Source organism: Carettochelys insculpta, chromosome 1, assembly GCF_033958435.1.
Source record: "Carettochelys insculpta isolate YL-2023 chromosome 1, ASM3395843v1, whole genome shotgun sequence".
NCBI lineage: Eukaryota > Metazoa > Chordata > Testudines > Carettochelyidae > Carettochelys > Carettochelys insculpta.
Genome location: NC_134137.1, coordinates 27336315 through 27353669, shown reverse-complemented (window position 1 = coordinate 27353669; position 17355 = coordinate 27336315). Strand labels below are relative to the sequence as shown.

Below are 17355 nucleotides of genomic sequence, written 5' to 3'. Positions count from 1 at the left end.
ATCTTAACTAACACTCCTACCCCTCTGATACCTGAACTTTGTCACTTTTGTGTAACTAAAATACCAATTTTAAGTTTAATTTTAGATTACGTAAAAGTACGGGAAGTTTTACAATAGTCTCAAGCATAGGACAGAAAACCTACGATATATGTGATAGAGTTTGTCTGTTTGTCCATCCCTATGTTCGTTCAAGAACTCCACCTAAATGGAAAGAGCTGGGAACATCAAATTCAGTATACAGCTTCCTCTTAACATAATTTAAAGCAAGGTTAGTATTTGGTTGTGCCAGAAAAATGGGATGGGTCTGGAATGGGATTGCTTCTTATAACATGAAAAGGAAGGGCTCCGCTATATAATGATCCTGTGGGGGCAGAAGGAGATATGGGATGGAAAGCAGGGACAGTTATACTGTATAATGACCATGGGATGCAACAAGGGACCAGAGATGGGGATTGAGTTTACTGCATTTCTCACTTTGGCTGTGAAACGCAGGGGGTAGACTAACCTGGACCTGATCCAGACAGGAATGTGCAACCTTGCTGCAGCTGTGCCCACTGCAGCTGTAGCAGCTATGGAGAGGCGCTTCTCAACTGGTCCCAAGCGGTTGTGGTGAGGGATGGCTGGGGTCGTCCCTTCTCCCCAGGGCAGCCTGCACATTGAACCCTTCATCTGCAATCCCACCCCAGAGCAATGATTCAAATGAAGCAGGTGTATTTTAATTTTACACTCATCCCTTGCTATACGAGCTCAACTGGTTCCCAACTTTCTGCTGGATGGTGAAAACTTGTAAGAGGGACATTAAATTCCCATTGAAATACATGTAAAAGTCTCTGATTGGTTCCAAGTGCTCTGTGTGGCAGCAGGTGGCGCTGCTTTTGAAAGGCAAGTGAACCTGGAGCTGGGTGGGGGGGGGGGTGTTAAAGGCTGGGGGGAGTTTGGTGACATGAGTGGGAGGGAGGGTTAAAACATGGTGGCAGGTTCAGTCTGTAGGGGGGCGGGGTTCAGGATGCTGCAGGTTGGGTCTGTGGGGCCAGTGGGGGAGGGGTTAGTTGTGGCAGTTTGGGTGTGCGGGGCCAGCGAGGGGGGGAGGGGGAGGTTAGGTTGTGGCAGTTTGGGTGTGCGAGGCCAGCGGGGGGGGAGGGGGAGGTTAGGTTGTGGCGGTTTGGGTGTGCGGGGCCAGCTGGGGGAGGAGGTTAGGTTGTGGCAGTTTGGGTGTGCGGGGCCAGCGGGGGGAGGAGGTTAGGTTGTGGCAGTTTGGGTGTGCGAGGCCAGCGGGGGGAGGAGGTTAGGTTGTGGCGGTTTGGGTGTGCGGGGCCAGTGGAGGGAGGAGGTTAGGTTGTGGCGGTTTGGGTGGACAGGGTCAGCAGGGGGAGGGGTTAAGTTGTGGCAGTTTGGGTGTGTGGGGCCAGCGGGAGGGTGGGAGGTTGGTTGTGGCAGTTTGGGTGCGCGGGGCTGGCGGGGGTTTAGGTTGCAGCAGTTTGGATACACCGGGCCAGGAGGGGGTTTAAGTTGTGGTGGTTCAGGTGCGTGGGGCTGGCGGGGGGGTCAGGCTGTGGTGGGTTGGAGCCATGTGGGGGGTAAGGCTCGTATTAGTGGGAGAAGTTCACTCATCTAGTGAACAAAGGCAGGTAAATGTGTCCCTCGTTTTAGCAAGTACTCATAAATAAAGTACCCGTTTGATGAGGGATGAGCGTGTTTCACAAAGAATAAACATTAACTGAATTAAGGATCCAATCAGCGCTGGGTAAATCCAATATTTTAGAAACAAAAAATTCTGAGCCCCCAATTTTCACCCACTAATAGAAAAAGGAATTTTATTTCTTATGGACTAGAACATGGCACTGTATTATGCTGTATGATCCCACAGCTCTTGAAACTATTGAAATTAAGTATTATTATTAACAATAATATACAGTGATTATAACCACTGGAATATTCCCCTATTTTCCTTCCAGTCACAACAATTACCAGATAAATTGTACTGATCATCTGCTGTTATCAGCAGCAGGCAGCGACAAACTTCAGTTCATCTTTTGAGGTAAACTCTTGCTGGCTACCATATACAGGTCGAAGCCAGTAAACAGTGGAAATGTTGGTAACGTGCTAGAAAATATTGACCTCCCCTGGTCCGGCAAATTCTCTTGTCTGGCACTGGTCAAGTCCCATGTGTGCCAGATGAGGGAGGTTCAACCTGTATCTTCATTTAGATTGCCTGTTAGAATCAAGTGGATCAAAGGAGAAAGGGAAGGATCTTCAAATGGCTTTTGGGAGTTAGACAAACCTTCACTGAAATCTATAGAGCCAAGAAACCTGGATTATTTCAGATTCTAAGTGAAGTTTATAAAAGTGAAGAGATCCACTAGCCAGCTGTCAAAGATAAACATAAGGGGACTGCCGGTTATCCTAGCTGGCTAATGTGTGTTTAAATATAGCACAGGAAAGAGCAAAAAAGGAGAACCTGATAGCAGTGTATGCATAACTGTGATAGTGGGAAGACAAGGTGTTCAGTTGAAACAGAAAATTATTGTATAGATTTTGATCGTATCTTCTCTTAGTCACCTCTTTTCCAAGTCGAATGGTCCCAGTATTCTTTTAATCTCTCCTCATGGAAGCTTTTCAGGCCCCTAATAATTTTTGTTGAGCTTTTCTTTACCCTTTCCAATGCTAATATATCTTTTTGAGGTGTACAACTGGAATTATACTCAGTGTTCAAGGTATGGATGTGCCATGGATTTATACAGTGGAATGACATTTTCTGTCTTATTATCTATCCCTTTCCTAATAATTAATAATATACTTTTGGATTTTTTGGCTGATGATCCACTTTGAGCAGATATTGTCTGAGAACTATGCATGATGATGCCAAGATCTTTCTGTTAAGTGGTGGTAACTAATTTACAGCCCATTGTTTTCTAGCGGGCATATTTTTACACTTACTAGCATTAAATGTAACCTGCCACTATGGTAGCCAGTCATCCGATTTTGTGAAATTCCATTGTATCTCTCATCTTCGGACTTAACTATCTTGTGTAATTTGGAATAATCTGCAAGCTTGACCACCTCAGTGTTTACCCTTGATTTCAGATCATTTATGACTATGTTGAACAACACTGGTCCCAGAACGGATATTCAGGGGACTTTGCTATCTGCCTATCTCTACTGTGAAAACTAATTGTTTATTGCTACCCTTTGTTTCCTGTCTTTAACCAGACACTTACTGATCAAGACAGGACTTTTTTCCCCTGTTACTCCATGAGACCTTCCTTTGTTAAGAGACCTTGTCAAAGCCTTTCTGAATGTCCCAGTGCATTATATCTTCTCAGTCATCCTTGTCTGTGTTTGTTGACACCCTCAAAAAATAAAGTACTTCATACATGAGTGAAGTGCTCATTGATCTGAATGGTGGGTGTGATATGTATTAAAATTTAAGGACGGTCTGGGAATTGGGATAGCTCTACTGTGTATCTTTAACTCAGTGCACTCAATTCAAATTCAGATTATGAGTTCCTCAGGCCAGTAAGGACTGCTGACACCCATTTGTCCTACCCTAGAAGAGTGTTAATGGATGCTAAAGAAGAGGTCACTGCAATGCTGAGGAGACCGGGGGGACCACCATTGACACGGCCTCCCCTCTCCAGTCCAGGAAAAGGCTGGGACAACTCCCTTCTACCCCAGGCCCTGCCTCTCCCCACCCATGCTCCACCCTTCCCTACCCAAGTACCACACTCTCTCCACCTCTTCCCCACCCTGGCTTCACCCCCACCCTGCCTCTTTCCCCAGCTCATGACATTAAGCTGGGGGTCAGGTAGATACATTGGAGGGTAGGGATAGGGTCTAGAGTGCCCTAGACAAATTGAAGGATTGGGCCAAAAGAAATCTGATGAGGTTCAACAGGACAAGTGCAGAGTCCTGCATTTGGGACGGAAGAATCCCAAGCACTGTCGCAGGCTGGGACTGACTGGCTAAAAAACAGTGCAGCAGAAAAGGACCTGGGGATTACAGTGAGTGAGAGGCTGGATATAAGTCAACAGTGTGCCCTTGTAGCCAAGAAGACTAATGGAATATTGGGGTGCATTAGGAGAAGCATTTCCAGCATATCTAGAGACCCCTCTATTTGGCATTGGTGAGATCACATCTGGAGTACTGCATCCAGTTCTGGGCCTGTCTCCAGAAGAGAAAGGATGTGGACGCATTGGAGTGGGTTCAGCAGAGGGCAACAAAAATGATTAAGGGGCTGGAGCATATGACCTCTGAGGAAAGTCAGAGAGATTTGGGCTTATTTAGTTTGCAGAGAGAAGAGTGAGGGGCAGTTTGATAGCAGCCTTCAACTTCCTGACAGGGGGCTCTAAAGAGGACGGAGAAAGGCTGTTCTCAGTGGTCACAGACAGCAGAACAAGGAGCAATGGTCTGAAGTTACAGAGGGAGAGGTGTTGGATGGATATTAGGAAAAACTATTTCACCAGGAGGGTGGTGAAGGACTGGAATGAGCTACCAAGAGAGCTGGCTGAATCTCCATCCCCAGAGGTTTTTAAGTCCTGGCTTGACATAGTCATGGCTGGGATGATTTAGTTGGAGTTGATCCTGCTTTAGGCAGTGGGCTTGACTAGATGACCTCCTGAAGTCCCTTCCATTTCTAGAATTCTATGATTCTATGAAATACTGTTTTCAGCATCCTGTCACTACAGTCTACATCCTTCGTTCCCAAATATTTACATTTATATTTAACTATGAAGTTGTGCAGTAGTTAATCTAATGTTCCTTTCACTTAGGCACTGGTCATGCAAAGACTTATGCACATGCTAACATTACTACTATGTAAAGTCCAGCTGAAGACATAGAATTTAATAGAATTTATATATTAGGCACACAATTTTGAAAATTCTGGCAAATATAATAAAAAATTTGGTGCTGAGTGGTTCTCTGTTTTCTGAAACCAAGGAAGAGAAAGGTATTTTCTGTTAGTTATTCTAAGTTGTGTTGTTTTTATTTTTAGTCACTCTATCATTAGTAAAAAATAAAAAAGAGAAGTTACTCACCGTAGTAACGGTGGTTCTTCAAGATGTGTCCCCATGGGTGCTCCACAATAGGTGTTGGGCTCGCCCGGCGCCGCAGATCGGAAATCTTCCAGCAGTTTCTCCTGGATCGCGCATGCACCGGCGCGCGCCGCCCCCCTGCGCACCCCCGGCTGCGTGCGCGATCCGGTCCCCGCCAGTTCCTTGACCAACTGCCTCGGATGCTCCTGAAAAACACTAGACAGAGATCCGAAGCGGGGAGGATGGGCGGGTGGTGGAGCACCCACGGGGACACATCTCGAAGAACCACCGTTACTAAGGTGAGTAACTTCTCTTTCTTCTTCGAGTGTCCCCGTGGGTACTCCACAATAGGTGACTACCCAGCAGTAACCCAAGTAAGGAGGTGGGTAATCAGTTTATGTGCAGCTTGCCCCCGAGACGACTGCTGTCGACAGACGGGTATCTTCTTCGAATACCCAAGGCAGGGCATAATGCTCGGCGAAGGTGTCGTAAGATGACCAGGTCGCCGCTCTACAGATGTCTTTTAACGCGATGCCCTTGAAGAAGGCTGTTGACGCCTCCACCGCCCTGGTGGAGTGAGCCCCGGGCGGGGCCAGCAAAGGAGCATTTTGAAGCTCGTAACACATTTTTATACAGGACACAATGTGCTTAGAGATTCTCTGTGAAGAGAGACCTTCTCCTTTTGACCTGGGAGAGAGAGAGACTAGGAGCCTGTCCGTTTTCCGGAAGGACTTAGTTCTGTCTATGTAGAAGGCCAACGCCCTCCTCACATCCAGGAGATGCAGGCATGCCTCCTTGCTGGAGCTGTGAGGCTTCGGGTAAAACGAGGGTAAAACTATTGGCTTGTTAAGATTGGACTCCGAAGAGACTTTTGGAACAAAGGCTGGGTGCAGCCTTAAGGTTACCGCCTCCTTTGCGAATACTGTGCAGTGCGGCGTTGCCATCACTGCTGCAAGCTCACTCACCCTGCGGGCTGATGTAGTTGCAAGGAGGAAGGTTTTTTTTTTTTTTTTTTTTTTATCATAAGGAGACGTATAGGAACTGTGGCTAATGGTTCAAAGGTGGACCCGATAGCGTGCTGAGCACCAAATCCAAATTCCATGATGGTGGAAGCAGTTTCCGAGGGGGGTACATGTTTACCAGCCCCTTCAAGAACCTGGTAAAGATAGGATGGGCGAATACCGTGGGCCCTTCCTCTGTATGCCGAAAAGCTGATATAGCGGCGAGGTGGACCTTTAGCAAGGATAGAGAAAGCCTGTCTCTCTTGAGGTCCAATAAGTATTCTAGTATTACAGGTATAGGAACGTCAAGGGGAGCTAACTGCTTGGCGGAACACCAGGCTGTGAATCGAGTCCATTTCTGCTTGTAAGTCCTCCTGGTGGAGGTCCTTTGGCTACATTCCAGGACTTGTTGTACTCCCTCCGTACACATGCTCTTTAAAGAGCTGAGCCATGGATTAGCCATGCTTGTAGGTGCAGACCCTGAGGGTGTGGGTGCACTAAGGACCCCTGAGCCTGCGTGAGTAAGTCCGGCGCCACCGGTAGAGGGAGCGGTGGGCGGTCCGACACGCGCAAAAGCAAGGGAAGCCATTGCTGCTGATCCCAAGCAGGGCTATGAGTATCATGCGAGCTTTCTCCCTTCTGGCTTTGTGCAAGACCTTGTGGCAAACAGATAGATCTGGGGAAAACCCCCATGTACAAAAAATGCGCCGTAGCAGATCGGAGCGGATCTGCCATTCGTGCGTGATTGCGAAGCGCCTGCTCAGCTGATCTGCTTTCACGTTGTGAGTGCCCGGCAAGTACGAGGCTTTCAACGTTATGTTGTTGTCAATGCACCAATTCTACAATTGGACTGCTTCCGCACATAACGCACGGGATCGTGCCCCTCCTTGTCGATTGATGTAAAACATAGTGGAGGTATTGTCGGTATTGAATCCCGACTACTTTGCCATGTAGGTAATCTCGAAAATGTTTGCAGGCGTTGAACACTGCTCTGAGCTCCAGCATGGTTATGTGCAGTGTCTGTTCCGCAGGGGACCATAGCCCTTGCGTTACCTTGTCGCCAATGTGCGCTCCCCATCTTATGTGGGAGGCGTCGGTAGTAAGAAAAAATAGAAATTTGTGGTTGGTGAAAAAGCACCCCCACTAGCAGATTCTTGAGGTTTTCCCACCACGCCAGGGATCTGCGCACCTCTGTAGTGGGCAACACCACCCTGTGGACAGTGTGGGATGCCAGTTTGTAAATGCTCGCCAGCCAATGCTGCAGGCTTCACATGTGCAACCTGGCATTCTGTACCACAAACGTCGCTGCCGCCATGTGGCCCAGCAGCTGTAAGCACGTTAAGACCGGCACCGTGGGGCTGTATGTGATGACTTGCACCAGCGAACTGAGGGCGCAGAAGCGGGCGTCGGGTAGGTACACCCTTGTTGTGATAGATTTTATGCGTGCCCCTATGAACTCTATATGTTGTGTGAGTTCAGACTTTGACTTTGCGAGGTTGATGACTAGGCCCAGCGAAGAAAAACGTGTCCGCTGTGATGCGTATCATGCATGAGACCTCTGCCTTCGAGGCCCCTTTTAGCAGGCAGTCGCCCACATATGGGAAAAATAAACACCCCCTGTCTGTGCAGGTAGGCTGACACCACTGCCAGGGTTTTGGTAAAGAGTCTGGGGGCCGAGGAGAGGCCGAACGGAAGAACCCTGTGCTGGAAGCACTCCTGGCCGACCATGAAGCGGAGGAAGCGCCTGTGTGCCGGATGGATTGTTATATGAAAGTAAGCATCTTGTAAGTCAAGTGCTGCAACCCAGTCTCCATCATCCAGTGCCGTGAGTATCAAGGCAACTGTGATCATCCGAAAACGTTGCTTGTGCAAGTAACGGTTGAGGCCCCGAAGATCTAAGATGGGCCTCCAGTCTCCTGTTTTCTTCTCTGGTAGGAAGTACCGTGAATAAAAACATTCCCCTGGAATTGTTCCGGCACTCTTTCCACCTCCCCTATGAACATAAGGTGATTCACCTTCTGCTTGAGCCTCGCCTCGTGGCAGCATCCCTGAGGTGATGCCTGGTGGGAGGCTTCGTCAGTGGAAGCGACTGGAAGGGGATCGCGTAACCTGTGGCTATGATCTCCAGCACCCATTTGTCTGTGGTGATCTTTTGCCATTGGGAGTGGAACGGTCTGAGGCGATGATGGAACAGGAGATGAGAGTGGCATTGAGCGAGGGTATTGATAGTGCAGCCCCCGACATACCCGTCAAACTTGTTGCCTTTGGGCCTGACCCAAGGGCATACGGCTTTGTTGAGAACGTCGCCTAGGAGTTCTGTACTGTTACTGCTGTTGATAGCGCCCTTGGCCATAGCCCCGTTGATATTGAGCACGCTGTGGTTGTAAGCGTAGCGTCTTTGCTGAGGATAAAATTTTTCCCTCCTGTATGGGGGAGTATAAATGCCCAAGGTTCTAAGTGTAGCACTTGAGTCCTTACTGGGGTGAGGGACCGAGTCGGTTGAGTCTGCAAACAGCTTTTATGTATCAAAGGGAAGGTCCACAATCTTCGCCTGTAGGTCCCTCGGGATACCCGACGTCTGGGGACAGGATTCTCTACGCATGACCACTGCTGTAGCCGTTGAACGTGCCGCCGTGTCCGCCACGTCCAGGGCAATCTGGACTCCCGTCCGTGATGCTGCGTAGCCCTCTTGAATAACCGCCTTTAACACCGGCTTTTTGTCTTCCGGAAGTGAATCCATGAGGGGAGTAAGCCTGGAGTAATTATCAAAATTATGGTTTGCTAGGTGTGCCCATAATTTGCCATTCTCAATAGCAGGGTAGAAGAGGAGTATACCTCCCTGCCAAACCGCTCTAGCTTCTTAGCATCTTTGTCCGATCCCCCCGATTTGTACTGAGAAGCCTTTGACCTCTGCTGGGACAACTCGACCACCAAAGAATTTGGTTGTGGGTGACTGAAGAGGAACTCCATGCCCTTTGCTGGGACGAAGTACTTCTTATCCGCTCTCTTGTTCGTAGGCGGAACAGAGGCCTGAGTCTGCCATATAGTAATGGCTGACTCCAGAATGGCTTCGTCCAGAGGAATAGCAATTTTGGATGAAGCCAGGGGTCTCAAATTTTCCAGGAGTTTGTGATGTTTCTCCTGCACCTCTGCTGTTTGAATGTCTTGCATGAAAGCCACCCTTTTAAACAGCTCCTGAAACTGTTTAAGGTCATCCGGGGGAGAGACATCCCCGGGGGCCATTGCCTCATCTGGGGAGGATGAGGAGGCACCACTAGGGTAAACCTCCCTCGAACCCTCGGGCTTCTGCGGTCCATGATACACTTGCTCGCTGGAGGATTGTGAAGGAAAGTCTCGGGGTTCTAAAATTAACTCTCCTTGAGACAACTGTGTTTCCGTCCCCGATCGGGAGTGCCCACGGGGGTATTGAGCGGCCAGGGGGGACCTGCCCCTGGGTGTAGGCCTGTGGTGTATGTGTCCAGCATGATAAGGACGACCATGGCAGCATGGGCAAGGGTCCGGGGATGGAGACCTAGACCACTCACAGGGTGTGTACCCCCGATGTCTGGGAGAGCGAGACCTCCGCGACAACACAGATAGAGGTGAAACTGGCTTGTGATAGTACTCCAGGGGATCCAATCCCAGAAATGGTGAAGGTGGCCCAAGCCATGGTGACATTGGTTGGAGGAACGGAGAAGGAGGTTCCGGATGGGCCGGTGGAGACACAGGCCTTCGGTGCGGCGTGTGTATCACAGGGGGAGGGCTTGGTGCTAACAGCAGCGCAGCCCTGTCCGGAGATGGACTGCGGTGCCGGGCTTTTGATTTTGCCTTGCCCCTCCCCTGCGGGGCTGGCACCGCCCCCTTCCATGCCGGGGATCTCGGCCCCGCTGTCAGCGCCGAGCTCAGCACCGTCAGCTGCGGTGCCGCGCGGGTATCCTCCTCCGGTGCCTGCAGGCTCCATGCCTGGCGCCCCTGCACGGTTGGTGCCGCAGGGGCCGGTGCCGCCTGTGGCGGTGCTGCCGGGTCCGGCGCTTGCCTCGCTGATGCTCTAGGCGCCGCACTTGCTGGCTGTTGTATAACCGGAGGCTCAGCCTCTGCCACGTGCGCTGCCGCTTGCCTGAGTATGTGGCTGGGGGCTGTGTGCTCCGCTCGTTCTGCTCGCTGCAAACACCAGCAAGGATCGAGCCAGGGAGAGTTTCCTCCGTTTCTGCACCGAAGGGGTCAGCGAAAACTGCCCTCTTCTTATGCAACCCAGAGGGCCCTTCTGGGTGAGGCTTCTCCGGCAAGTCCAGCCGGAGAGCCTGATCAACAAGAGCATTTTACGCCTCATCGCTCTGTCCTTCCTGGCCCTGGCTGTGAGCTTAGCACAGTGAGAACACTTCTGGGTAGCCTGTGATTCCCCCAGGCATCGGATGCATTCGCTATGCCCCACGGAGGCCGGCATAGCTTCACGGCATGACTCACGCTTTTTAAAACCTGAAGAGGCCATTGCAGTGAGTCCTTTACTGTTAATAGGGTACTTAGCACTTAATCCGTGCCTTTCCACCCCAAATAGTGATCACCGGCCTGCGGGACATCGGGCGGCCTAAATGGCCTTCACGTCCGCTCTTCTCTTCTCCGCTCCTCTCTTTTTTTTTTCTTTTTTCTGATATTCTCTTTGTCTTTGCTTTCTCTCTCTCTCTTTTTTTTTTAAATAACCAAAAACAACAAATGACACGTTGAAAAAAACCACTATTTAATCTGACTCTAGCCTTAGCCTGAGTAGATTCCATCTGCAGCTGATGGCAGTTGAGAAGGAACTGGCGGGGACTGGATCGTGCACGCAGCTGGGGGCGCGCAGGGGGGCGGCGTGCGCCGGCGCATGCACGATCCAGGAGAAACTGCTGGAAGATTTCCGATCTGCGGTGCCGGGCGAGCCTGACACCTATTGTGGAGCACCCACGGGGACACTCGAAGAAGAAGTTATAATTATTCTGAATATTTTATAAATATTTTATTACACATTCCCAGATCTATTCAGCAGAGCAAGACAAGTCCCACAGAGTTCAATGGAACTTCAGCACATACATAAATGTTTTGTGAAACAGAGCCTAATTGTCACTAAGGATGCTGAACTATTGCCTGGTTCAAAAAAGCAGTAATAAAATAATAATGAATGAAACACTGAACTGTATTAACATAAGAAAATAATTATTATACTAAACCTCTTTTAAAGCTATACCTTAATGTAATGAGCCTTGCCATTAAAAAGCAAAATAATTAATTTCTAACAGATTTCTCAATTTTAACATAGAAAAAATGCATTTTAAGGATGAAAAATAGCAGAAGGTCCTGGAAAAACTAAATTTACAACTATCAATTTTTGCTTCCTTATGAATAAAAATATACAGATTATTAAAAGATCACCCAAAACTAAGACCATGTAGCAGGTGGTCCCACCTGTGCTAATCTCTTCCACTCACTACTCCTTTGAAAACATGCACTAGCCATATTATGGAGGAGCATAATTCTTGCCAGTGGACATAGACAGCTTCCTCTGTGTGCAGCAACTGTGACCAATCTCCCATTACCCCTTAAAATAAACTAACAGACAGACCACTGAATCCAAAACCAAACACCACTGTGCCAGATATGCACAGCTGTATGTGTACCACTGCTGAGCTGTCTGCCCAGCACAGCACATTCCAGGTGCTTTATTTAGGATGGAGCTGCAAGTGGGATCACTTACGAAGAGCTTCATGTAATTAAACAAGCTTATTTTTTGCCGATCCTTTTTTCCTCATTCACTTTAGGGTCTCAGATTATTGTAAATGATCTACCATACATCCATTTTATAGCATGGCATGGCAAGAGAGAGAGACAGAAAGAAAATCTTGCTCAGAAGAAGGTTTTCACAAACTTATAAAACTGATTCTTTTTACAATGAAAAAGCACGACCAACCGCAGACTTCAAAGGCCATGACATATGGAATCTGCATTTGCCCATGGTAACTTACGTATTCTTTTTCTATTCTAAACTTTATATATTCCTACCACTCTCTTTCACATTTTACAAAAATGTCAGATTCATACTTACTTTAATGCAATATGAGATGCAATTATCTTCATAATGTTTACAGCATCTATGTCTTGGGCCATGTTTGCATCTGCACAAGAAACAATGAAATCCATATTAATCAGAACTCCTTTTACTGTAATCTGCTGGAGATTCTGTAAACTTTCTGTTACTAAAAATGTACACAAGTCTTTTGCTATTCCCCTATTATTTATTTTACATGTCACCTTTTGACATACTCCTACTTGACATTCTCATAAGCAAACTAGAGAAGAGTGGTCTAGATGAAATTACTCACAGGTGGGTGCCAAGCATGTTGAAAGCTTGTACTCAATGTGTAGTTATCAATAGTTCACTGTCAAACTGGAAAAGAGTATCTTGTGAGGTCCCACACAGGACAATCCAAGTCTGGTACTAGTCCACACTTACATTAGAATATGACTACAAATGTATCCCAAAATAGCAACTCTGTGGCTAAACACCAAAGCTTGAAATAGCAGTGCTATTCTGAGTGTGGTATCCTAGTTCCAGTACCCATCGTCATAGAAGGGGTAGCGGAAACCTCAAAATAACCACTTATTTTGAACTTTGGTGCTATATGGATGGCACCAAGTTCAAAATAAGTTAACTTGAAATAAATTATGCAGTTTGCACAACACAAATTGTGTTATTTTGAATTATGGCTACAGTGTAGCTGTAGTCTTAATGATTTTGGAAATGATGAAGAAATTTGTAGATGACATGAAACTGGGAAAAATTGCAAGCACTCTGAGGGACAGGATTGGAATTCAAAACTACCTGTCAAATTTGAAAATTGGTCTGAAATCAACAAAGTGAAATTCAAACAAGACAAGTATAGAACACTACATTTAGGCAGGAAAAAAATCAAACACACAACCAAAAATTGGTGGATAACTGAGTAGGTGGTGGTAATACTGAAAAAAGTTTCTGGAGTTATAGTGTATAATAAATTTAATACAAAACTGCAATGCGATCCAATTGCAAAAAGGGCTAAAATCTTCTGGAATATAGTAAAAGGAATACTGCATGTAAGACACAGTGGGTAGGTATCCCTCTATTCTTGGTACTGGTAGTGCCTCAGCTGGAATATTGTATTCAGTTGTGAGCCCCATGCTTTTGGACAGATGTGGACAAAGTGGAGAAAGTCCAGAGAAGGGCAAGAAAAATGATAAAATACTTAGGAAACCTGACCTATAAGGAAAGCTTAAAAAACAGGGTATGTTTAGTCTTGAGAAAAGAAGACTGAGGGAGCACCGGATAAGTCTTCATACATATTAAGGATTGTTATAAAGAGTATTAGTTATTTGTCACATTCACTGAAGTAATGAGCTTAATCTGTAGCAAGGGAGGTCTAGATTAGATATTAGGGAAAATGTCCTACCTAAGCTCTGGAAGGGGCTTCCAAGAGAGGTTGTGGAATCCCTATCGCAAGAGGTTATGAACAAGTTAGATGACCACCTGCCAGGGATGGTCTGGGTATTATAACTGGTCCTGCCTCTGCAGAAGAGGCTGAATTAGTTAAGTCCTTCCCAGCCCTACATTGCTATGATGCAATTGCAAAGCACTGTGGCTTTTATGAAATTATCACAATATTGTACAAATAAAACAATTCTTTATTTGTATTTCAGAAGCACATGTACTTGTATTTTGACCCAATCCTCTTATTCATGCAAAGCTTGGGTAAATGGATTATGCCTTTGAATTCTCTAGTGTGGCCAATGAGAAGTAATTATGACATCCTTCCCAGGCTATAAAGCTGCAGCAGGGTGATTCTGCAATTTATGATCACGGATAATCTCACCCTCACCCCTCACATTAGACTGATGCTGCTGTTTCAGCCAGGGATCCACTCACTGGTCATACCAAAATCCCTTCTGTACCACTCTGTGGGCCTTGTGGTATGGACTGCAGAGGCCTCCCTCAACCATGACCATCCCCCCTGCATTGCAGTTCTCTCAGTTCAACTGTGGTACACATTTTCTCTGTCCCTTACTTGGGATTAGGGGTTTGGCTCAAAGCATAGAGAGGAGATGATTTCAGGGAGGATGGGGCATGTGAACTTTATAATAACTAAACCTTTGTGACACAGAAGGAAGGCAAGTCATATCATACCAGCGCTAAAAATGATATTTTCTTGTAGTCAATTATATGTGGCTTAATATAAAATAAATCATATAATTTATATACTGTATCAAATATCTTGGAAGCTTTGAATCATGTATTGTAAAGATATTGGCCGTAAATCACCTATGAGGTCAGTTTATGTAGCAAAATTTGTAACGAGAATGTGATCAGATTACAGACATTTAGAATCAATTACATCTGAAAGGAAACATATGGAAGAGAAATTTGAGACAGTATTAAGATTAAAAATGCAACGGTTTTTGAATGGATGGGAAGAAGGAGTTTGGAAACCCCAAAGGAAGTATACTCCTCATTTGTTAATCATTTAGCCCTCTAACATTTAATAAATATATTTTTGCTAGAAGGGAGACTGACCATGCCTCACGATATTCAGTTAGTCTGTGTCAGGGGTATTTAAAACAAATCAGGTCCGAGGAACAAGAGACGGAAAGGCTTTTCTAGCTTCCCTCAGCTCAATGCTGGAGGCAAGTGTTTCTTTCTATCCAAAGGTCCTTTGCTCTGAAATAAGCACTCTTCACATCCTCTATCACATCATGGAATACTTAGACCGTCTGTTTCTATATTGCCTGTCAGGAACAAACCGTAAGAAGGATATGGTCCTAAAAAGAGGGCTGCATGGCTTCCTCTCTTACAGAAGTAAATAAGAAATGAATGTACTCAACCCACCTACTGTTATCTGTGTGGATTCACTATAAATGACACCCCAGGGGAAGCCTTCCGCTGTGCGTGACTTATCATACCTACAAGTATTGCATGGGAGATTTAGCTAGTGCTGCCGCTGCAGACTTACACTGCAGTAATGCTGGATTTGGGACATGCAAGGTCAGCTGTGTTACCAAATGAAGAAGCGACAGGTAGGTGATGAAGCTTGCTGCCTACTTCAAAATCTTTGTCCATGGGAGAAAACAAAGGGTTTAAGGTTCTCCCAGTGTTATCTGCTACAGATGACAGGATGGACTAGAAGCTGACACAGAACTGCCCTGGCAAAGTGGGGGGTAGCTGAAGGCTGCTCCTGGACCAGTTCACTTGCAGGAGGTGAAAACAAATGAAGATGTTAAGAGTGACTCTGAAGTGCTCCTCCAGCAAGGGCAGAAGAGCCACAACACCACCCAAACTGCATTGCTTTGTGATTGGCAGCATCGTGCTTATCCCCAGGCCAGTTTGAAAGGTCAGTGGTTTAAGTGCTGCACTTCAGAGGGCAGAGAAACAAATGAAGAATGGTAAAATTTTTGTTTTGTTTTAAAAAAACACTTTACTACTTCTCTAGAATAATGGCTGGCAAATTGTCAGTGCCTGCTTTCAAAATAACTAAAATAGTATGTTTCCCATTTGTCATTCAGTATAGGCCTGGCTGCACGTCCAGTACTTAATAGTATGGTGATAGTCGAAGGGACAAAGAACACAGAGTATATTTACAGGGTTGGAGACACTATCCTGGAGAGCAGAGGCCCTGAAAAAGATCTGGGGATCATGATGGATAATCAGCTACACAAGAGTTCCTGGTACAGCACGGTTGCGAAAAGAATGAATGTGATTCTGGGTTATATATACAGGGGAATCTTGAGCAGGACTAGAGAGTTTCTGTTACTTCTGTACTTGGCACTGAGGAAACCACTGCTGGAATACTGCAGCCTGTTCTGACAGCTGCAATTCAAGCAGAAAGTTGATAAACTGGAGAGGGAACAGCAATGAGCCATGAGAATGAGAATAGGATTAAAAAGCCTGCCTTATAACAACAGACTCTAGGAGCACAGTCTATTTAGCTTTTCAGAGAGGGGTGACTTGCTTGCAGGCTATACGTACAAAGATGGGGGACGCACATTTAACAATAGGCTCTGCAGTTCAGAAGGGAAAGGTATCACATGAGCCAGTGCCTAGAAACTGAAGCTACACAAAGACAGATTGGAAGTAAGGCATACTTTTTAATGGTGACATTAGTTAAACATTGGAACCATTTTCCATGGGTGATAGTGGCTTCTACATGACTGACAATTTTTACATCAGAACTGAATGTTTTTCTGTAGGAGAATTTCTATGAATCATTCTGGAGATGTGCTGTGGCCTGTGCTATACAGCAGGTCAGACTAAATGATCCCAGTGGTCTCTTTTCACCCTAGAATTTAGGAAACAGTAGTCAGTCATTAAGCCATTCAGGGAATCATAGAATCTTAGAATTCTAGAGCTAGAAGGGACCTTAGGAGGTCATCTAGTCCAGCCCCCTGCCTAACGCAGGATCAATCCCATCTAAATCATCCCAGCCATGACTGTGTCAAGCCTGGACTATAAAATCCTCTAGGGCTGGAGATTCCGCCACCTCTCTTGGTAACGTAGTCCAGTCCTTCACCACCCTCTTGGGCTGGGTGGACAAGGGCACCCTCTGTCAATGGAAGAAGTCTTTCGCTGACAAAACTCACAGAGTGCCTACACGGCTAAAGCACTCTGTTGAGATTTTGTCAGCAAAACCCAGCACTTCAGTCAGCAGTATTATGCCTCTGCCTGATCAGGCATAATAACTGTGTTGACAGTATTCTGTCAACAAAACTGCCATGTAGATGCTCAGGGCCTGTTCTGTCAACAGAGTAAGTCCTCCATGGTGCCAGCTGGCTGGTGGCGGAAGGCACCCTTCCCCCAGAGGCACATCTCTATCATCCCAGCTTCCAGCCATGTTTAAAGGGGCTGGCAGCCCCAGGCAGGAAGCTGGAAGTATGGCTACAGTCCTGCTGCATGTGGGTGCAGGCACACCCTGGCAGCCACTCCCTGCATATAAAAGAATGTTCCAGGCAGCTGGAGACTGTCCTGGGGTCTCCCACAACTCAGGGGAGGGATCCCAGGCCTCTGGAAGGGGTGGCAGGAGGCAGGCCCCATCCTGGGCCAGCCTGGAAATCAAGGACTCGCTGTCCCTCTAGGCTGAAGAGGAGATGGTGCTGGTCTCCACAGGAAAGTGCAGAAATGCTCTGGGCTATGCACGGATGCTGAAGCCCTGCTGGAGCACGGTCACCCTGTCTGTACCTTCGAGCAGGTATCGGCGAAGACGAAAGAGCTTTGCCAGGGCTACATGCAGGCCTGGGATGTGTGGTGGTGGTCGGGGACAGGGTCTGCC

The 17355-nt window shown here is 46.9% G+C and overlaps 1 protein-coding gene across 2 annotated transcripts in view; it reads right to left on the bottom strand.

The window, feature by feature from the left end:
* The window catches only part of TMEM135 (transmembrane protein 135), a 433205-nt gene that overhangs the window by 25299 nt on the left and 390551 nt on the right, over positions 1–17355 (bottom strand). For both annotated transcript variants that reach the window (XM_074983922.1, XM_074983931.1), the window contains one exon: positions 12111–12180. In XM_074983922.1, the coding sequence (XP_074840023.1) occupies positions 12111–12180 (70 nt within the window). The remainder of the gene's footprint in view (positions 1–12110; positions 12181–17355) is intronic.